The sequence below is a fragment of the Zootoca vivipara genome, chromosome 4, assembly GCF_965207765.1.
Source record: "Zootoca vivipara chromosome 4, rZooViv2.hap1.1, whole genome shotgun sequence".
Classification (NCBI taxonomy): domain Eukaryota; kingdom Metazoa; phylum Chordata; class Lepidosauria; order Squamata; family Lacertidae; genus Zootoca; species Zootoca vivipara.
Window position 1 is genome coordinate 30,250,458 of NC_142587.1, and position 23,229 is coordinate 30,273,686.

At 42.0% G+C, this 23,229-nt stretch overlaps 1 protein-coding gene across 11 annotated transcripts in view; it reads left to right on the forward strand.

Annotated features, from left to right (window-relative positions):
* Positions 1–23,229, forward strand: part of TSGA10 (testis specific 10) — a 37,519-nt gene that overhangs the window by 11,720 nt on the left and 2,570 nt on the right. For 7 of the 11 annotated variants that reach the window (XM_088668648.1, XM_088668645.1, XM_088668647.1 and 4 more), the window contains 12 exons: positions 1,502–1,653; positions 2,076–2,191; positions 5,351–5,505; positions 6,869–6,924; positions 7,243–7,411; positions 9,142–9,252; positions 11,293–11,478; positions 13,210–13,419; positions 18,628–18,830; positions 19,537–19,645; positions 21,078–21,208; positions 22,126–22,275. In XM_088668648.1, the coding sequence (XP_088524774.1) occupies positions 1,502–1,653; positions 2,076–2,191; positions 5,351–5,505; positions 6,869–6,924; positions 7,243–7,411; positions 9,142–9,252; positions 11,293–11,478; positions 13,210–13,419; positions 18,628–18,830; positions 19,537–19,645; positions 21,078–21,208; positions 22,126–22,255 (1,728 nt within the window). In that variant the 3' untranslated portion in view covers positions 22,256–22,275. Of the gene's footprint in view, positions 1–1,501; positions 1,654–2,075; positions 2,192–5,350; positions 5,506–6,868; positions 6,925–7,242; positions 7,412–9,141; positions 9,253–11,292; positions 11,479–13,209; positions 13,420–16,753; positions 16,956–18,627; positions 18,831–19,536; positions 19,646–21,077; positions 21,209–21,486; positions 22,276–23,229 lie in introns of those variants that run through there. The other 4 variants (XM_088668646.1, XR_015949760.1, XR_015949761.1 and 1 more) reach the window with 4 other exon arrangements.

Consider the following 23,229-nt stretch of genomic DNA (forward strand, 5'->3'; position numbering starts at 1 on the left):
TGCATTAAATACAGATACAGCTATAAAGCACACCAAACAGTTATAAGTATAAATAAATGAATAAGTTACCACATTAAAAACAACACTGAATTAAAACAACTTAACCATTTAAAAAACCCAACAACAAGAGGAGGAGAAAATATGCAATTCATACCATTAAATGTCCCTTCCACAATAGTGGCCAAAGGCCTATCTAAACAAAAAAAGTCTGCCTGCCAGTGAAAGGAGAGAGAGGGCCAACCTAACCTTCCATGGACTAGAGTTCCACAATCTGAGAGCAGCCACCAAAGAGCCCTCTCCCATGTCCCCACCAAATTGCCTGTGAGGGTGGCAAATGGAGAGAAAGGTCTCCCCTGAAGATTTCAAAACCTGGTCAGGCTTATCTAGGGGAGATAGCCTGGACCCAAGGTGTATAGGGCTTTATAGCTCATGACCAACATTTCAGTTGTGCCCAGAAACGGGTCAGTAGCCAGTGGGCTTATTGTAACAAAGGGTTTCGATTCTCACTGTAACCTGTAACCTTTATTAAAGGGAAATATATTTTTAAGGAATTAGTCCTAGAAACTGTAGTATATAAGATAAAATCTTACTGGAAAAGAAAATAGGAGACTGATTTGCTCTCCATTCAAGGTTATCTCCAGGGTTTTGTGTGCTTTGGCAAAAAAGCATCAATACTCCCAATTTGTCCATTAAAGAACTGCCTATTTTTAAGCTAATCAGGTCCTTGCTCTGCTATGCATCGTGTTATATTTGGCTGTCTTGATTAAGATAATGCAATCAGCCGAGGTGGACAAGATGCTGGTGGCAATGCATCTGACCACATGCACCCTTGACCCCTGTCCCTCCTGGCTTATTAAATCTAGCAGAGGGGGACTGACTGGTTGGGTCCCTAGTGTGGTTAATGCTTTGCTGCATTGGAGGGGGGCTCTGCTGCATCATCCAAGTCTTCTGTCTGGCTTGGCAGTCTATAGCAGACCCCCACAGTAAGGTCACTGTTGTTTCTTTCTCATACAGTCTTTACCCATATACTCTCAGTCTGCTTTCCATGGATTTATTCACAAGTATACACATCCTTTACATATAATGCTATTCCTCCACCTTTCCTGCTTGGTCTATTCCTTTAAAACAGGTTATACCCTTCAGTTTCTACATTCCAGTCATGGGTCTCATCCCACTAGGTTTCAATAATGCCTACCAGGTCATACTTACAATCCTGAATTAAAAGCTCCAATTCGTCTTGTTTGTCTCCCATACTCTGCATTTGTGTGGAGACAACTTCCTTGGAGGCTCTTAAGCAGAGGTTGGTTGGTCATCGGTCATGGATGCTTTAGCTAAGATTCCTGCATTGCAGGGGGTTGGACTCGATGACCCTTGGGTTCCTTCCAAATTCTATAAAAAGTCTGAAAAGGCAACATAAATAATTCCTAAGTAAAAGTGTACGTTAATTGAAGTAGTCGGATGTTATATAAAGCAATAATTCCTTGTCACTTTAATGTCTCAGCTTGACAATGAGCGATTAGATCAAACATCAAAGATGGCTTTAATGAAGGAGACAATTGAGTCTCTAGAAATGGAGATGAAAATATTGGCAAAAAGAGCAGTAGATTTTGAAAGTGAACTAAGCAGGCAAAAAGCAACTAACGCTTCACTGAGGTAACTAAAATATGTGTTGAATCAAATATTTTATGTTTCTAAATTTCTGTCTGTTGACTGGCTATAATGTTAACTTTTTTGAGATATGAACTAGGCTTATTAATGGGATATAAATAATAATGTTTAAAAGGGTGGTGATATACTGTATGTTCTACTTTGGCAATAGCTGCTCTTTAGTTAAGTTGGCTTATTTCATACACTAATTCTAAATTACCTGATACCTGACTTGCACTGACTTATATGTGAAGAGTTCAGTAGCTTGTGCTTAGATTTTATTAACTGTTAATTATGTGTCCACAAAATTCCCTTGCTCCATAGTCACTAGCTTTTCGTTAGTTGCCATTTATCATGAGATCCCTTTTAATGTTATTGCAAAGTTTGTGTGAAAAGATAAATTTAAATTGCCCTTTGTTAATTTTTAGCATGATGAATGAAAAAATGGAGCATAACATTACAGAAGCCCAACGACAACTCTCAAAGAAAAAATATGAATTACAGCTCATTCAAGATAAAATTACGTGTTTAGATGAAAAAAATGGTAAGTTTCAAATGCTAACCTTTGAGTAATTTTTATAATATGTTTATACATGATTATTTATTGGACCATTGCAATATGATTTTATGTGGGGCTACCCTTGAGGCTGGTGTAGAATTATGCAGCCTGGTTCTCAGGTGCTGGCTATTGACAAAATATAACACCTATATTGTGAGAGTTGCATTTAGCTAGCTGTATGCTACCAAACTATCTTCAAGGTCTCACTATTAGTATATTAAGCCTAAACACCTGCGGCTTAAAATCCTACCATACTCCTTGCTAGGGGTCAGCAAACTTTTTCAGCAGGGGGCCGGTCCACTGTCCCTCAGACCTTGTGGGGGGCCGGACTATATTTTGGAAAAAAATAATGACCGAATTCCTACGCCCCACAAATAACCTAGAGATGCATTTTAAATAAAAGCACACATTCTACTCGAAGCTGGTCTGTGACCATATTAATAAATTCATTCATTCACATTCTACTCATGTAAAAACATCAGGCAAACCCCACAAATAACCCAGAGATGCATTTTTTTTTAAAAAAGGACACATTCTACTAGTGTAAAAACATGCTGATTCCTGGACTGTCTGCAGGCCAGATTTAGAAGGAGATTGGGCCGCATCCAGCCCCCAGGCATTAGTTTGCCTACCCATGCATTATACCCCTGCCTGACTTTTGCAGCCTGTCTCTGAGGAATGTCTGATGGTGCCTGATAGTGTCAGACTTTCCTTAAGAAGAATTGTGCATTTGGCACTGGAGTTATGAAACTCTACCCAGTGAAATCAAGTTGGCATTGTTTGTAATTAGCTGGAAGTGCCAACTTAAGACTTGGTTATTTCAGCAAGCCTTTTTATGCAAACAATTTACTGTGTCACCCACTAATACATATGGATAATCTTTTATATCTGTTTTGTGCCAAGTTCCTGCCTAAGTTCTGTGATTTATTTAGTCAGGAATATTTGTTTCTATGGCTTTAGTACCAGTGAATATGTACTTTTTTATATAGGAAGTATCTGAATAATAAATAATACTTAAAATTTAAATCAATGATTTAAATTTGCTGCTTTGCTCACCAAGGTCATGATTGAAATCTCCTTGATCCAAGCACCTTACTGTAAAAACAGTAACAAAACTACATCCCACAAGCCTTAGGCACAGAGAGGTGTCCTTTTCATAGAGCAGGGGTAGCCAATGAGGTGCCCTTCATATGATTTTGGACTATGATTTCCATAAGCCATGGTCATCATGGCAGTGGTCAGGAATGATGGAAATCGTAGTCTTACTGGAACATACCACATTGGCTACCCACAGCCTGTGTCATTACAAGAATGTGATGCAAGGTATAGAGCCCCAAAATGCTGCTACAGAAATGTTCAATTTTATTGGCTACTTGGGCCAGGTTTGACAATTAAGGACAAATCCATGTGATGGTGTTTGTGCTGTATTTATATAAAGTTATTTAGAAGTATTTGAAAATTATTGGAAAATATGGCAATAATAATGCTACACATTTATACACATGCATTTCAAGTGTTATATGCATTTCAAGTGGTGAGCAGCTAGACCAGTTTCCCCCATTGTGCACTTCCTCCCCAGGCCTCAGGTGAGGGAGGTTCAGTGCTATCATTGTGGATAGAATGAGCACAATAGATTTTTTTTTTAAAAAAATCACACTATATGTGTTAAGTAACTTAGCAATGTCAGGTTGTCTTGTTATTAACTCTTCCAGAGGCATCTTTCCCATAGGGGCTAGTGGCTCATTGCGCCAGGGTGCCAGCCTCTCAGGGGCACCCCAGCATTGGCAGGGTGCAAAGAGCCACTAAGCCCTATGGCTCCGCTGCCGCCTCCTCTCCCTCGGCCGCACTGGCAATTGGGGAGTTAGCAGCAGCACCAAGCGGCAAGGGATGCGTGGGGAAGGCAGCTCCGGGAAAGGAAGGGAAACATCGCCCATCGGGAGGAAACCTCCCAGGGCCAAGGAGTCATGGGAGGGGACGGAAGGTGGGGCTCCTTGCTGGCGGGGAAGGGCCGCCTAAGCAGCGGGCCCCGGCTGCGCCCTCCACCCCTCAGCTCCCGGGGCAGGGAGTTGGCCCTTCCCCCAACCCGCCCTCAGCCCAGGGCAGCGCCCAGATGGAGACCCCACCGCCGCCAGCGGCCCTGGGCGCATGCCAGGTGGCTAAGGGAACGTCCTGAAGAGACACTTTGCGATGCTTCTCCAGGCGCGCTGAGGCTGCCGTTGGCAAGGGGGGCTCCGACGATGCACCCGTGACATCATCACTGGCGGCAGGGATATCGCCACATATGCAGTTGGACCTGCAATGGGGAGGTCCGTGAGGGTCGGCCGCTCAACACGTGTTTGCATTCCAGTGGGAAAACTCGTGTGGCACGGGCTGGTGCGATGCGCTTTCTTGCAGTGGGAAGCGTGCGAGAAAAGTGAGTGTTGCTGTGGGTGGCTACGCGGACTCTGCTTCTCTTGTGCTCCCTATCCATTGCCTCAGCATGTACAAACTTAGGACACATCCACACTTAACCTTTCGCCAGGGCACCCTCTGCCCCAGGCTAAATTTTGGGAAAGAGAGGGGGTGCTGGAGGGACCTTTGCGCCACGGCGCTGGGTGTCCTTAAGACGGCCCTGCACTCTTCTTTTTGTGAATGATCACTGTTAAGGAAATTATGACTGTCCTTTGTATTTCATTTTCTTCTGACCTCATTGTTTCCAGTTTCACCCCACCCCCTCTGCCTCCCCGCCCCCAATCATGTACATGCACCAACAACTCAGGATAAAATGAAGTGGACTGTACTCCACAAAATCTTATGCTGCAATAAATTGTTGGCCTTTAAGATGTCACAAGACTGTTCATTGTTTTTTTCTGCAAGACTATCTTAGCTACCCCCCTCTGGAACTTAAACTAAAAAGTTTGCAGTTTGGCCAGAATGTAGGGGGATGGGAACTTGTACATGATTGCACATGCCTAATAAATATTCGTTACAGGTAGGTAGCCGTGTTGGTCTGACGCAGTCAAAATAAAAATAAAGGTGCTACTGGAAGTATTTTTTATTTTTATAATAAATATTTGTATGCTCATCAGAGTTGTTGCTTGATCACAGCCTATTTACCAAAGGTTATTTTAAACTGATAAAATAATGAAATTCTAATATTTCCAGAAAAGCTTTCAAAACAAAATCTTGTTCAACAAGAAGATATTTGTACTCTCAATGATGCCATAACTGAACTAGATACAGAAAAGGATTCTTTACATGAGCTTCTGGAAGAGAAATCAGATAAAGTTGCCTCCCTTGAAGAAAGCTTGGCCATTAAAGTAAGTTTTGATATGTAAATGTTTAGATATTTAAGATTCATCACATTTAGATTTTTTTCCTGCTTGTGCAGGAAGGAGACTTCATATTCGGCATGTAGCTTTTGAAAGTACACATTACAGGCATTTGGTCAAAGTAAATGGTACAAGTATGAGTTTGTGCTAATGGTGAGAAATTGACATTTCTGTGGATTATTTTTGAGTAATTCTGTTTTAATATGCAAATACGTGGATTAGGAGGGTTAAAACATTCTGCTTAATAAAATTGGTGCTTTTTAGATTTAGTTTAAACATAAAGTTAAAGGTAAAGATACCCCTCACCATTAGGTCCAGCCGTGGACGACTCTGGGATTGCGCACTCCTCTCACTCTGTAGGCTGTGAAGCAGTATAGCAGGTGCTGTTAAAGGTAAAGGTAAAGGGACCCCTGACCGTTAAGTCCAATTGCGGACGACTCTGGGGTTGCGGCGCTCATCTCGCTTTAATGGCCGAGGGAGCTGGCATTTGTCCGCAGTCAACTTCCAGGTCATGTGGCCAGCATGACTAAGCTGCTTCTGGTGAAACCAGAGCAGTGCACAGAAATGCCATTTACCTTCCCACCGGAGCGGTACCTATTTATCTACTTGCACTTTGACATGCTTTCGAACTGCTAGGTGGGCAGGAGCTGGGACTGAACAATGGGCACTGATAATACTAATAATAATATGATTACGACATTTAAGTACAGTTTTAAATATAGAATGAGGAACTTTACTACCATTTAGAAAACTGTTAAAATGCTATAATTTTTTGCAAATAACTTTCTATCCCTGTACATGCTCTTTGTAGGTCTTGCAGCCAGAGACTCTGTAACCACTATGTTGTATATGTTGAGATTCTAATAGCAATTTTAGGGGGCATTTTGATTGAGGAAACCATGTCACATGAAAGGGTTCATCCCGCCCCCTTCCAGCTCCACAGTTCAGAGATTTCTGAGACTTTTGCTGAAAGGTTTGCCTGTGCCATGATATTAAATCTCTACCATATTTATTTTGCCGTTCTGGCAGCTTAACATTGCAATCACATGCATGTCTACTTAGAAGTAAGCCCCACTGAGCTCAGTGAAGCTTATTCCCAAGCAAGTGGATATAGGATTGCAGTCAATTGCAGTCAAAATGTTAAAAACCTGTGCAGTGCAAGCTTATATAAAATTACTCAGAAGTAATCCTCTGTTCATTGGAGTTTAGTCTCATATAAGGATGATTAGAATTGCAATCTTATAAAATATTACTGAACAACAGAAACCGACATGAAAAAACAGACTATTTCCTGTTTTGTTCATCTCTTTTTTACTAACTGAGGAAAACTACGTTTTTATTTATTTTCAAGGAAAAGACCATTTCAGATTTGAAGTGCCTTCTTTCTGATATGGAGGAATCAACAAAGTAAGATGTAAACTCTGGATTTAGTTCTTTCTTTTAAAGTTATTTTTACTTAACTTGAGAACTACTCTGTTAGAATTAACATATATAAATTAATCTATTCTATATTTATATTATATTTATATTAATCTATTCTATATTTATAACTTGTAATATTAGATATATTCAATATTTTTAAAATGTTTTATTAAATAAGCACTTCTATCTAAAATCATATGATGAGGGACATTTTCGTGCAATAACAAGGATTATTTGTGGATTATTTTTGAGTAATTCTGTTTTAATATGCATGTATTTTTCATTTTATAATTTACTGCCCAGGCATTCTACTGAAGCACTCCGCAGGTGTGAACAGGATATTACCAAACTACATCAACTTTTGGATGAATCTAATAATGAACTTGCTCAGAATAGCGAAGAGAAAGAAGGGTTAATTCGGGAGAATGATAATCTACAAAAACAGCTTTATGGCTTTAAGGAGGAGAATCAGGTATATGTTGTCAAATTTGAATACAACTCATATTTACCTTTCCACTATTAACCAGGAACTGTTTTGTGACTAACTAGGGAGGATACTGTTCCACACTACCCTCAATCTCTGAGCAGTGCAAGTTTCCAGGGAGTTCAAGGGTTTGCGTTTCCTTTAGGAAAATGAGGCACAGGTGTCTTTATGATATATGGTTTGTTTACAGATATATACAACCTGAGCCTATGACGGAGGGGTTCCCAGCATCACTCTGGGTCTTGCTTCCTCCATAGGGACAGCCCTGGATTCAAAGGAGCATCAGTCATGGTGCTCTCTGCCTTTGCCTCTAGCTCGCTGCTTTACTACCACATTACATCACAGCCTTAACTCTAACCTCTAAGTTTTCAGCCCACACTTCTTCTTGCTTTAGCTATGGAGCAGGGGTCACAACCATTTGTCATTCCACACAGCGTCCCTTTGATCCTCTATAGTCTTCTTAATGGCCTATCACCCCAGGTGATTTCCTCACAAGGAAGTTAAGGTAAAGGTAAAGGTAAAGGGACCCCTGACCATTAGGTCCAGTCGTGACCGACTCTGGGGTTGCGCGCTCATCTCACATTATTGGCTGAGGGAGCCGGCGTATAGCTTCCAGGTCATGTGGCCAGCATGACAAAGCCACTTCTGGCGAACCAGAGCAGCACACGGAAACACCGTTTACCTTCCTGCTGTAGCGGTTCCTATTTATCTACTTGCACTTTGACGTGCTTTCGTACTGCTAGGTTGGCAGGAGCTGGGACCGAGCAACAGGAGCTCACCCCATCACAGGGATTCGAACCGCTGACCTGATCAGCAAGCCCTAGGCTCAGTGGTTTAACCCACAGCGCCACCTGGGTCCCATCACAAGGAAGTTAGCCTACCTTAATTAGCTCTTAGCATTTCACTTAATTTAAGGATTAAGTCTAGCAGGCAGTTTAATTTACAGGATCTGGCTTAATACACAGGTCTTGCACTCAGTTTTAACACTCCAAACATTGATTAAATTCTAACAACTGGACCCTGAAATTTAGGGTGTCTAGTACCCACAAACTCATAACACTGTTCTCTGGAGGTGGTTAACACGTCATCATATGGGTTATGCTGCTCTCTTGCTGCTGAAGACAGGAAACACAGACTAGTCTTTATCTGTTGGTCACACCCCCATCATCTCAGTCAGTTTCTCATCTTCTCCACGTACAGGTGTGTGTGTGTGTGTGTGTGTGTGTGTGTGTGTGTGTGTGTGTAGGACCAGCCCACCCATGAGCAAGGTGCTCAAGTGCATAGCTGTCAAGTTCTCCCTTTTTTAAAGGGAAATTCCCTTATGCTGAATAGGCTTCCTCGCAAGAAAAGGGAAAAGCAGTAGATCCCAGTGTAGAGTTTTATTCCCCTCTTGTTCCTGACATGGACCTTCACTCACATCTCCTTCCCTGCCAGGGAGAAGGGGATATCATTTTGTGGTTCCCCTCAGATGCCAAAATGTATTGGGCCAGCCCTGTGTTTGCACATGCGTGTTACTTCAGGCTTATTCTGCTAACTCTAAATTTTATTTAGAATTTTGCTTCATCTTGAAGGTTCGTATTTCTCCTTTTATATTTACTGGTAGGAATGCATCTTTAATTGTAACACTTTACGACACCTAATCCTACTTCTAAAATATAGTCAAACCTGAAAGAATATGAAATGCTTGCCTAAAACAATGTTTCACATTTCTTTGACAGATTCTGCATCACAAACTCAGTGAATGTCAGAATGAACTTGATAATCTGAAGGCGAAAACTGAAGATTGGCATACAGATATTTCCAGACTGAAGAGCATGCTGAAATCTAAAGTAAATGTATACAGTGGTACCTCGACTTATGAAGACGATCCGTTCCGCGGCCGTCTTCGTAAGTCGAGGTTTTCGGATGTTGAAGCGCCGTGATTTCACGCTTCTGCGCATCCGCCGACCGCGCGTGCCGCTCTGCGCAGGCGCAGAACGCGCGCACGGCGAAAGGACTACTGGGGGTTGTCGACTTCAGAAGTCGAAACCTTCGGAAGTCGAAGCGTTCGGATGTTGAGGTATGACTGTACTTTGAAAAACTGCAAGTTTTCTAAACCGTGCAATGTCTAATGGGGTGCTTCCTGTCAAGGGGGATATTCCTATGTCTACATTCTAATGATTTGAAAGGTTTTACTGAGCCTTCAGAGAGTCCTGTGCAAAATGCTGCAGGAGAGCTGACAGCTTTGTTAGGTCGTTCACAGTGACCCTTGTAAAGCATTCTGCAAGATAGTAATTTGCAAGGGGCTTATCAAGACACTTGCAAAAAGGTAAAGATAAAGGGACCCCTGACCATTAGGTCCAGTCATTACGGTGTACAGCTTCCAGGTCATGTGGCCAGCATGACAAAGCCGGTTCTGGCAAAGCAGCGCAGCGCAAGGAAACGCCGTTTACCTTCCCGCTTGGAGCGGTACCTATTTATCTACTTGCACCTTGACATGCTTTCGCTCACCCCGTCGCAGGGATTCGAACCGCCGACCTTCTGATCAGCAAGCCCTAGGCTCTGGTTTAACCCACAGTGCCACCTGCAAAGCCCCATGCAAAATACTATGTTGCTGAGCAATTTGCAAGCGTCTTGTGAAAGGCTCTGCAAAGCACTCCTCCTGAGGCAAAAAAGGGTTGTTTGATGTCATTGTGACATCAGGGTATTGGTAGGTGGGCTACCCCAACCACATGTCAAATTTTGTCGACAAGGGGTGGGGGAGATGACAATCTGGCCCGTTGACCAGATCCCATTCACCGCCCCTGCTCTAAAAAATGATTCTACTCAGCCAGTACTGGGAAACTGCATTACTTTTATTGTCTATGTTCTATGGATTGCAAAAGCTTTGCAGCCAAACTAGCTTTGGATTAATATCTCAAATAGGTCAAAAGTCTGGAAAAGGAAGGAGAAGCTTTCCATTAGCATTAATCTCTGCTGACACATGTGCAAAAGGCAAAAAGAATTTGATAACCTCAGTAGAAGAAGGCATGCAAGGTCAATGCATATCTGAACTGCCTTAGTGTTATTTAAGGCCTCAATTCAAAATGCATTGCATGCTGAAAAATGCTTGCATGCAGTTACAAAATTTATGAGACTATTTTTTGTATTTTTACTAAACACAAAAGTTTACTGAGGCATTTCCTCATCTGCTTTGATTTTCTTGCAGCAGATCTTACAGAGGAAGGAGCTGCAATGGTATACTTGGAACAACATCAGAGCCCTTCCCCTTCCCCACTATACAGCTGGGGCTTGCCCATCTGTCATGTTCCCTTCCTCCCTGCAGCCTGTGAAAACTTTACTACTGTGGTATGAGTGGCAAGAGTGGGAGGAGATATTCTCCCCAAATTTGTCATGGGCATGTTGCATAAGTTGAGCTGTACATGCATGGCAGGTCCATCTTTGTACAGTATAGTTCAGATGTTCATAAGTCCTGCATACCCACCAGTACAACTGGACTGAAGTGAATATAGTTTACTAAGGGCCAGTTCACTTTTTTCCATCCATTTATATTGTAAAGTATTGTCTAACAATATGGGGTGTATGCAACCAGTTCCCATGAACTTTCACTCATAAAAGTTGTGGAAGGATTGCAGCAATCAGGTGATTAGATATACAAATGATAGCATATATGCACTGTAACACAGGTTATGTGTTCTATGCTGTAGGACAGGGGTAGCCAATGATCACTGGGTATTACCTATGCTGCTGGGAGTTGTAGTCCAAAACATCTGTAGACACCACTTTGGCTCCTGCTCTGTGGTTATGCAAGCTAATTTGCTGTCCCGCTATGCATGGTATATGTAAACTGGCCTCAAATTTCAAAAATGAAACCAAATTTTGAATTTCAGGAAAAGGAGAATCAAGATCTTTTGGATAACTACCATAGGGCCAATGAGCAAGCAGAAAAGTGGGAATCCAAGTTCCAACAAATGGAAGCAAATTGTAGCTCTGTCCAACTGGAGCTCCTCAGTACAGAATCTGAGAACCGCAGACTAAAAGAACGAACAGAGGCTCTTGAAACAGATATAGGGCACGTAAGTTTGAAAAGCCTCAGCAATCCATTTTTACAATTTGATTTTCATTTAATAGCTGGACAGTAGAGCTTTTTCATTTCGATTCAGCACTTTCCCCCTTGTTCTTCATCTCCGTTGGGAGTGTTAAGGGATAAAGTTTATTGTGAGACATATTGTCGGGGGGGGGGGGGGAACCACAGGGTCTGAGGGAGGAGGGAGGCAGGAGATCGGGTTACAGGGATCCACAGCCCCTGCTCTCCAGCAGTACCTGTCCAGCCGGGAGAGCAGTTAAACCTCCGGAGATGAGGAGGGGAAGGCGGTCAGCACCAGGATGTTGGGTAGGAGCCCTTGCACTGCCTCAGCCAAGAGGACTCAGAGAGGGAGACGCTACTTGCTACTTCCGTTGCCCCAATTGCACAGGGGTCTCAAACGCAAGGAGGGGAGGCGGAGATTAGGGGTGTCCAAGTTCTTATGCTGGGGTAGAAACTGGAAGGGGGCACTCCCGGATTCTGCTAGTGACTAGGGCAGTCATGAATCTGTTTGCTCTTCACTGTATATAGTATGCACAACAAATCTGTAAATAATCAGGTTGGAGTCCTGCGTGGTTACTTGTGAGCAACCACCCCACGATCCTTACACATATGTATCACTTATGTGGGCTACAGCAGCTACTTTCAGAAAGCACATTTGTTGTAAAGGGAAGAGGTCTTCCACTGACCATCATTCACTGACCCGATTTGCACACAATGCTAAACCAAATCATGGCTTAGTGTGGCCAAGCAAATGTGGGTTCCCAGAGAGATCACAGCCACTTTGCTTCTCCTCCAGTTCTGCTTCTGCCATATTGCTTTAAGCTAAACCACAGATCACCAGCCCAGGACCCAGTTGATGGCAATAGCTACCATTGACCTTGCTAAGATTGTCACACATTCTGGCTTCTTTGAGACTGTTTGAGATAAGTATGTGTAAGTATGTGGTGTGAGCCCTTGTTTGTTTTTTTTGTAAATGTATGAATTCTAGACTTTCACCAAGCTGAGAGTTCTGCATTCTAAGTACCAATAGTCTCTAGGTATCATTATGTATCCTAAGATGGTTCCTGTACACAGTGTGGTTAGTAAGAAATAATATGTGTTTTTGTTTTCTAAAGTAAATAATTCTATCTTTTCTCTACCCCCAGCTCTGAAATCTGATTTTGCAGCCAAAAATCAAAATTTTGAAGATTAGACACTTTTATTTTAATCCAGATGGCCTCTCAAAATACCCAGCAGTCTTTATTTAGAACAAAAACTGTTATTTCAGTGCAATTCTTACTTACTAGTGCAGATTCTTCAGTGTTCACATAGTCTTCTATCTTACAAAGGTTTCATTGGCTATGTACATGGAAGAACAACTTTCTGCATTGAAAGGTCATATAATATTGTGCTTTCTGCAGACAACTGAATCTACATGGAACTCTGGATCAGTCTGCCTAAGCCATAGCCCTTAACAGTGTATATAAATAAGTGATATAAATGAAATGTAGCTGCATCTAGTGTTTACTGGTTGTTACAAGATATTTATTTTACGTTCTGCTTACAGTTCACATTTTTATTTTAAATTCACTGCAGAAACTCTTAGATGTTATGTATTAGAAAAAAGATAAGGTATCATTGTTTAACTAAAACTGTACTGTAATTGATAAAGTTATTAGGCATTATTCCGGTACATTTCTATCAAAATGTTAATTGTCTTTATCAACACATGTTTTCACAGCAATTAGCAGCAGAAAAAGCCCACAAGTCACAGATTAGTACATTAAGTAAGTCTCTTTTGAAAATGGAGGAGGAACTCCATGACGTGCAACTGGAGAAAGTTTCTGTACTGTCAGAATTGGCATCTACTCGGGAACTATGCATAAAATTGGACACTAGCAAAGAGTTATTAGCCCGGCAACTAAGCAACACAACACAGGAAATAGAACGGGTAAGTATAATCTAATCTACACATTGTTTAGAGCAAACAGGAAAGGCAGAAAACATAAATTGGAATGCCTTTTAATATCATCTTGAATGAAATTCTCACAATACAGCAACCTTTATGTTATGTACGTTTGCTTAAATACAAACATAAGACGGATTACTGGATTACTGCTGGATTACACCAAAGGCTTTTCTGGTACAGCATCCTGTTCTTCCAATGGCCAAACTAGAAGACTATGAAAAGCCCCTAAGCAGGACCTGAGTGCAACAGCTCTTTCCACATTTAAGAATCCCAGCAACTGGCATTCAGAGGCATATTGCCTCTAATAGTGGTGGAAGAATATAGTAGCCATTGATTGTCTTATCCGCCATGAATTTCTCTAATTCTCTTTTAAAGTGATCCAAATTGGTGGCCATCATAGTGAAGGAAGTCTAATAATAACAATAATTAATTGTATTATTTATATCCCTGCCCATTTGGCTGGGTTTCCCCAGCCACTCTGGGTGGCTTCCAGCACATATAAAAACATAAAACGTCAAACATTAAAAACTTTCTGATACAAGGCTCCCTTCAGATACCTTCTAAGAGTTTGTGTAGTTCTTTATCTCCTTGACATCTGATGGGAGGGTACTCCACAGGGAGAGCACCATTGCTGAGAAAGCCCTCCACTGTGTGGGGTTGCCAGTTCCAGGGGTTCCTGGTTTTATATGTTTTCGTATATACATGTACTGTAGACTGCTGTAACTGAACCCTAGCATAAGATACAAGTTACCTGTATATCAACATCAACAGTGTTCTCATTTGTCTATTTTTGTTACATACGATGGAACCTCTCTACATAATCTCACAAGGCTTCAATAACTGAGTGAAAAGGGGGTTGGGTTGGGGTGAGTTGTGAGTGGGTGGGTCAGGTGTAAAGGGGGTGGATTTGGTCAGGTGTAAAGGGAGAAGGCATTGGATAAGTTGGGGTGTTGGCGTGTGGAGCGAGCAACCCCATCTATAATATCACCATCCATTTTTCCTAGGGATTCATGCAGGAGGCATCCAGAAAACAGTGACTTTATTTTCCCCGCCAACTTCCCTAAGAAGGCAGAGTTACATGGTACCAAAATGACTGCATAAGCCAGCTCCTTAGATTACACCTCCAGTTCCTTCCCTCCCTAGTTCTTCAAAGCTCCTGCTTCTTATATTCTTACATTTACCTTGGCTCCTTGTTCCTTTTTTACTTTCTCTTTATGAATTTGTTCAGTTTTCTTTCTCCTCTCTTTTATTCTCCCCCCAAGGTTTTTCCTATGGTGTTCTGTGGGGAAGGGGAAATGAGCTCTTAGAAGAGACAACACATGTCCCGACTAACAAAAGAAAAAAGGCCAGCTATCACTCCCTCAGATCTACTTGCCACCTGTGGTAGAAGAAGCTAGTGCCTTTCTCTAGAGCACTTACAACCACAGTTCTGATTTCTAACCTTACCTTTCCAGTGCTGTCTAGGCTAAGGTGGTTATTGATGAAGGAAAGTGCTGGGGTGCAATGGAGTTTGGCTGAGATTTTAGCCAGCCCATTCAGTCTTTTGATGCTTTGCCTCTAGGCTGGGATAAGTTTCAGTGTTTCTTATAATAATAGTATAATAATAATAATTTATTATTTATACCCCGCCCATCTGGCTGGGTTCCAACAAAATATTAAAATACAGAAATCCATCAAATATTAAAAGCTTCCCTAAACAGGGCTGCCTTGAGATGCCTTCTAAAGGTCGGGTAATTGTTGTTCTCTTTGACCTCTGGTGGGAGGGCATTCCACAGGGTGGGTGCCACTACCGAGAAGGCCCTCTGCCTGGTTCCCTGTAACTTGGCTTCTCATAGCAAGGGAACCACCAGAAGGCCCTCGGCGCTGGACCTCAGTGTCCAGGCAGAACGATGGGGGTGGAGACGCTCCTTCAGGTATACTTATGTCATCTTTGCCAGGGCAACAGTTTTTGGCAGGAAAATGCCAGCCACTTAAAATTAGGTTTTATGCATGAAACCTCCGCTCCACCATCTTGGATAGAGAATTTGATAGCCCTCCTTTCATCTGGCCAGTAGAGGGCAAAATCCCTCCCCCTTCAACCTAGACCTTCTGGACTTGGGTGTGCTTTTACAAACTGGCCACTTGTCTCCCACTCATTTGACAACCTCCCTCACCCAGGCAATGGTGCTCCTTCATTCCCTCCTACAAGCCTGACTAGCTCTTCTCAGCTCTGCAGCTTCTTACTCAATAATGTGGCCCTTTACCATCACTACATAGGCCTGGCTAGCACGTCTGGGTTCAGCAGCCACCCACCCAACACAGCCCTTTTGTTCTTCTAGTCTGGCTGTTAGGATCAAAGGCTTATTAAGGGTCCATCTCCAGATATGCCTCACTCCCACCTTGTACAACTGCTCAGAGATGTTATTGAGGCTTACATCAATCAGTATTTTGCTCTAGCCCTACATCCATCTTGCTCTGGGAAAAGGGACAAATTAAGTCACCATACCTCAGATTTGTCTGCTTCTCCTTCCAAGGATTTAAGCCAGGCATCCCCAAACTGCAGATGTTTTGGCCTACAACTCCCATGATTCCTAGCTAACAGGACTAGTGGTTGGGGAAGATGGGAATTGTAGTCCAAAACATCTGGAGGGCCGAAGTTTGGGGATGCCTGCTTTAAGCCATTCTGAAAAGACTTTAAAAGTCTAAAAAGATTTTTTTTTTTGCATGGCTACAATTGTAAGGAATCGAACAAATATCTGCATTGCAGTTTTTTATATTCCTCAGAGGAATCATTGGAGGTCTTGCCTGACCTGCAAACTCTTCAGGACAGCTGGTGGCTAAACATGCTAGGAGGGGTCCTGGGTCCTGTATTTCCCCTGGGTTAGTGTCACTTCTTCATCATAGGACCTCTCCCCAGGGCAACCAGCCCTCTGATCCCTCCCTGATTTGGCTTAGTTTAGGTAAGTAATACTGTTTTCTGGATGCCTCCTGGATGCATCGCTGGGAATAGAATGTTGGTGACTTTCCATTAATCTTCTCTCATGGGGTGTGCAGGAGGCATCCAGATGCACCGTTTGTCAGGTGACTGAGTATGGGCCTGGGCTCCAGCATCTACCGTATTTTTCCATGTATAAGATTAGAGGGTTCCCCCCCCAAAAAAATAGGTTTAAAATTGGGGCTCGTCTTATACACAGGTAGTGCTGAGGGGGTGTTTTCTTAATTTGGAGTCCCCCAAAATAGGGGGCATCTTATACATGGGGGTGTCTTATAGACGGAAAAATACGGTAATTTGTGCCATATCTATTTGGAGGGATTACTTTTTACTTTTCTTTTTTAGGCTCTCTTTATTTTGCTCACAAGTGCTTCTCTGATGGCTCTTTCTCCAACTCGAATATGGTTGAAACTGGAGATGGAGTCTTAGGAGTTGAATGACGCAATCGTTTTGGTATCATGTGACCCCACCTGTCCTAGGGCAGCGGGTAGTATTAATCCACTGTTTACTGGATTCCCCCTGCATGCCCCCAGAAAGAATGTTCATGGTAAGTGACCAACATTCCATTCTATGCATCATGTAGATTACTTGGCATAGATGCACGCCAAGTTTCTACGGTGATAAATGCACACCAAAACTTTCTGAAATGGCACTTTTAACCGTCTGTCAACAGGTGGAATCAAATGTACCCTGATAGCACTGGGGGGAAATGTATTATTTTTTTTGGTCGTTTTTCCACAACTCCATGTTCAAGTCAGTTCTGAACTATGTCAATGTGTGAATTGTCATGTGGTGTTTCAGGTCTCCTCTCCTTAATTTAATTAAAAATAAGTGTTTTTACTCTCAGTGCCAAGTCTACTGTTAGAATGATAGAAATTTTTTTTAATCACTTAAGATGCTTGGAAGTGACCGCAAAGTGGAAAAACAATATTATTTTTCCATAATCAACTAATCAGTCACTTCTGTTAACATCACCACAAAAAGTATCGGGGGTAAGAAGTGCTCCTCAGTTTTTGCAAAATTTATTTATTACCCTGATTTTTAAAAGTATTTTCCCAGTTAGAACCTTGTCTGTGAATCTTGGTGCCCCCCCATCATAGTTATCATTTTTGTGCAAAACTCACATATCCAGCTTTGGGGGCTACTGCAACCCCAATGGCATCTGCAAATCTTTGTAAGAAACCAGCGCACTCTCCTCAATTGGTGGTAAGACTTAATGGCAACTCTCAGTCAAATACCTGTGCCAGGAATATGAATGAGCTCTGAATATGCATATCCTGCCCCATCAGAATGCCCTATGTGCAGAATAATAGTTCTCACTGAAGACCATCTCATTATCTAGCATGTACCGTAAGAAAACATTCAGGCAAACTCTGCTCTCATGGAGCTTTGTGTGTAAATTGAGGCTCTGCAGAGCTTCAGATTATGCCCTCTGAAGTTTAACTGGGGCATACAGTTATATAATTCTTTATTCAGGGGTGGGAAAGAGAAGAAAATCAATACAACCCAGCCAGAGTTAAACATATTTAAGCCACACTGATTTAACTGTATGAAAATAAAATGGGAGCTAAAAGTACTTTAAAATGTGTTCATTTTTGTACCCTAATTTTTAACTGGCAGACAGGGAATTGCAGTTACTGACTATTAGGTGCATATTTTACATCTAGGAAGATGATATGGGGAAGAAGAGTGCTAATGGAATTTAGTTTACAATTTGAAATGTAATTCATCAGTTTCTAATATACAGTGGAACCTTGGTTTATGAACACCTCGGTTTATGAATTTTCGGTTTATGAACACCGCGGACCCATCTGGAACGGATTAATTCATTTTCCATTACTTTCAATGGGAAAGTTCGCTTCAGTTTATGAACGCTTCAGTTTATGAACAGACTTCCGGAACCAATTACACCCATACTTCAGTTTATGAACGCTTCAGTTTAAGTACCCCGCGGACCCATCTGGAACGGATTAATCCACTTTCCATTACTTTCAATGGGAAAGTTCGCTTCAGTTTATGAACGCTTCAGTTTAAGTACCCTGCGGACCATCTGGAACGGATTAATCCACTTTCCATTACTTTCAATGGGAAAGTTCGCTTCAGTTTATGAACGCTTCAGTTTATGAACAGACTTCCGGAACCAATTATGTTCATAAACCGAGGTACCACTGTACTGCATATTAGGGAAAATGAAGAAATTTAACCTTTTTGGCTTTCAGCTGCAAAATGAATGGGAATCATCTCACTCCGAAACCGAACTCCTCAAAAAACAACTCAGTAATGAAAGAATTTCAATTAAAAACTTAGAAACGTTGTTAGAATCCAACCGTGAAAAGGAATATCAATCTCAGATGATAAGCCAAGAAAAGGACTCTGAAATTCAGCTTCTTAAAGAGCAGCTTTCCGTTGCTGAAAACAAGATGTAAGTTAATAACTGGTAGACACAACATGGTTCTTCTGGATTTGAAACCACTATATTTTTTGTTAGTATGCCCATCTTTATACTATTCACAAAGTGGGAAAGAGAAATAAAGCACTGATAGGGAGTAGTAGCCACCTGCCCGAGGAATTCTTAGAAAAGAAGGCAGCCTGAAAAATGGAAGAAAAATATTTTTGTGATTGGAGCAGGCTGCAAGTTATAAAATACCCCCCCCCCCAATCTTAGACTAATCATGATTCTACCCACATTGCCCTGTGAAAGTAACTGGTGTTTGTGTGATTAGGAAATAGGCACAGAAAGTGTTACAAACATTTGTACATGTTTTTTGTTTATATATCTAGCTGTGGATATATTTATGTGCAGTGTCGTTTGAAATTTTAAGCACTGAATATATTCAATACCTTTTGAGAGCTGAAATATCCCATAATTGTTTTTTTGTTTTTGTTTTTACACTTCTCTAACTTGTTTTTTATACTGAATACACTGAATGCTATTCTTGAAAAGCTAATTGTATTGGGGTTTATGGTCAAACATGAGAGCAAATCCATTGAAATCAGTGAGACTTTGTTATGATTACTCTGTGGGTCTACTTTAAACTTGTTTAAGTCTGAATTCAACCCATTGTTTATTTTATAGTATTTGAATAGTTGCATCCATTCAGTTAAAATGATACCTTTGTCTGTTATAGTGCTACCCAGAGTCGAGATTTTTCACAGCTCAAAAATACAATAACTCAACTGGAGTCTGAGTTAGATATCACCAAAAGGCAGCTGGGTACAGAACGCTTTGAAAGGCAAGTGTATGATCACATATTTAGTCTTCTGCTATTTTTTCCAAATAAGATAACATGGAATCATGCTAATTTAAAAAGAGCTATGTACATATTTTCTAAAAGCATCATAGCAGTGATATTCACTGGAACTAAAGCTGTAATTGAAGGCATATTTATTAGGGAGCCTAGGGCTTGCCGATCGGAAGGTCGGCGGTTCAAATCCCTGCAACGGGGTGAGCTCCCATTGCTCGGTTCCAGCTCCTGCCAACCTAGCAATTCAAAAGCACATCAAAGTGCAAGTAGATAAATAGGTACCACTCCGGTGGGAAGGTAAATGGCATTTCTGTGCCAGAAGCAGCTTAGTCATACTGGCCACATGACCCGGAAAAACAGCGGACAAACGTCGGCTCCCTCAGTGAGTAAAGCGAGATGAGCACTGCAACCCCAGAGTCATTTGCGACTGGACTTAACTGTCAGGGGTCCTTTACCGCTGCTGTGGTACCTACGGTCCCTTTAATGGCCTACTGCACTGTGTTCCAGAATAAGCTTGCAGCAAACATATGTATCATTTTGCATTTTGAAATGTCCACTGACTTAAATAATGTTGCATGCAGGAAATGTGATAGATGCAACAACGCAATGCAAAGTGGACAAAAAAATCCTAAAGTTTGGCCAACTAACATTTCCTTCTTCCTGTAGCAGATGAAGCTCTCTGCATCATCAGATTGAGGAGTGATAGGATGGCAGCTTGTCTGCATTGCCAGCCAGTGCTAAATCCTTTCTATTCACCTCTTGAGTGAACAGGCCTATACCTGCATGTAGGCCCACTTGAACAGAGCTTCAATTTGCCAGTGTGGTGAATGGTTACCCAAATGGACAATTAGAGAATATGAGGTGATATTTGAGGACAGACCACAACTCAGTGGTAGAGAATGTGTTTGAATGTAGAAGGTCCTAGGTTCAAGCTGTAGCATCTCCAGGTTTTAAAAGAGCCAGCTACCGGAGCAGGTGATATGAAAGGCCTCTGCTTGAGAATGCAGAGAGCCACTGCCAGAGTAGACGGTACTAAGCTAGATGGACAAAATAATTTTACCTGATATAAAGTAGCTTTCTATTTTTTCTACACAGGCAGCAACCATTTTAGGCGTGTCAAATTGACGTGCAATTGCCAGAGCATGGGTCCTTTTGGACCTGGAAGAGGGCATAACAGGGGCAGGGGCACTTATGCACGCTCCGTCGACGCACATGTAGGCTGGGAACGGAACCCCAGTATGAAATGGTCTTCTACACCCAAAGCCTGCGTTGGCCTTCCTCCTGGCTTTGTGGAACGATCTGTCTCCATTCCCCATTTTTCATCGTTATAGTCTGTCTGATGAACAATCTTGGTGAGAATCTTCACCTTTTAGCTTGTTGTATTTACCCCATCTTCAGATAAATTACCCTTTTGTTTTAGAGAGCGTGCTGTCCAAGAGCTTCGCCGCCAGAGTCTGGGAGCTCCATACCAATTAACTTCTACAATAAGGACATCATCACCTGAACGTTCTCGGCACCGGTCTTCTGACAAGTCTCTGGACAGATCTTCGGAAAGGTGAGAACATTACTGTACTCAGTAGTGCTTTGAGATCTTAGCTCTGAAATAATGCGTTTTTTATTCTGTTTATATGTCCAGCACAGTTGTAGAGTTCAGGAACAAATTAGTTTGGGCATCAATATAAAGTCTTTTCTCTTCACTCATAAGATAATAGTGAACATGAACAAAGGCCACACACACCCCAGAAACCATGCTCTTGTTCATTATAGATGTTTCAAAGAAGTGTTTAGAAGTAAAATGGGAATGAGTTATACTTCCTCACTCTTGACTTCCAGATCACCCGAGGGTGGAGATGCTAACTTTTCCTGTGGGGAGATAAGTATTCTGTTTTTCCCAAGTTCTGTGCTGTCATCACTGATGTTTTCAGGCAGTAACTGTTACTGATTTGTAGATCCCTTGCTATGTCTACATTCATTCTTGAACCTTTGCTTCCAGGATGATTGAGCAGGGCCGTCTTAAGCTGATCTGGCACCCTGGTGCGAAGATCGCTCCGGTGCGCGCGCCCCACCCCATTTCCCAGTGTGGGCAAAGCGCAGCTGCCGCAGGCTCAGCCACGCAGCGCCCCCCTGGTGGCCCGGCGCCCTGGCGCCCTGTGCCACCCAGCCTTGCCGTAGGGCCGGCCCTGTGATTGAGCATGGCTATCGTTGCCCCTTTCCTTAGTGCATGATGTGTTGGTTGAAAGGCATGCAATAGGCCTGAGATGAGGAGTAGTGTAATGGTTATTGATATCATAAAGGCACTGATGCCTCGTTACACCTGGGAAAGGTCATTTTCTTTCCCTGTGCAGTTCATAAGGGGCAAAAGCATTTGCAGTGTTCTCTACTACGTGAAACATTGCAGGTTTCCCCAAAAGTCTTCTCCCTTCCCCTCCTTCTCAGTTTTTTGACAATATCTTTCCCATTCATATCAACTAGTCAGCTCAAGAAAGGAAGGCAGACGGACGAACTCGCAGATGTGTGTGACGTTAGTACGGAAGATACCCTAGAAGATAAAATCTGTTTGAAATGTCTTTCTTTGGGGATACAGCATTATACATATGAATAAAAGTGTTTATGCAATCTAAAGTGCACATAGTTTCAATCCTTCATTTTTCACTAACAAGTCTCCCCACAGGTGTAATTCTGGTGCACATGAATCCAAGCCACCGCTACTTCAATCACATTGTCTTACACAGCTTATTTAATTTTACTCTGTAAAATTAATCACCTCTACTGTTCTTTTGGGGGTCATATGATGGCTACAAGGGAAAATGAGCCCATATAAAACTGCACAGCCTGCGTAGAATTGACTATGTAAACTTCATGCTCAAGTTAGTAGGGATCAGTGTATAATAGCCAGTTGCCATGGTAGCCTTTTGAGCAGTTGAGATTGGCTGTCTGTGCCAAAGTGCACAAAATCCCTCTTAATGTATTTTCACATTAGATGTGTATGTTTAAATAAAAGTAGCACTGTGCTCTTATAGAAGATTTAACAAGATGCCTCACTGTTCCTACTCGGTACCTAACCTTTAGCAGAAAAATCGCCCATGCACATACTGTAGGCCAGGCTAAGGGGTTATCTTACCAGCTGAGTGGATTTTGTTCTCTTTAACATACTAAAGTTAAAAGCACGTTGCGGCAACATCCTTAGTATGGAAAATAGGCAGGAGGAGTTCCAAAGAACTGCAGGAAAAAAATGGCCATTTTAGAATTTGTATAAAACCAGAAATATATAAATAGCATTACGTTAACTCCATTCATATTACCGTATATATAAAGCAGGAGATGGGGGAGGGTCTTAGTACACCAGTAAATTGCATGAGAGTGAGGCATTCAACATTCCCCCATAGGGTTCCCCACACTTCATTAACTATCCCAGACACTTTTCTGTTGGCCCTGGTACTGAAGGTGAGTCAGGAACACAGAAAAGTGGCTGGAGCAAAAGTTTACTTGAAGGATTATCTTATTCTGTATGTGCCCATTCGAATGTTTCATATTTTCTAGTGAATATTTTGAATCGCTTTATGTAAAGGTTGGTTA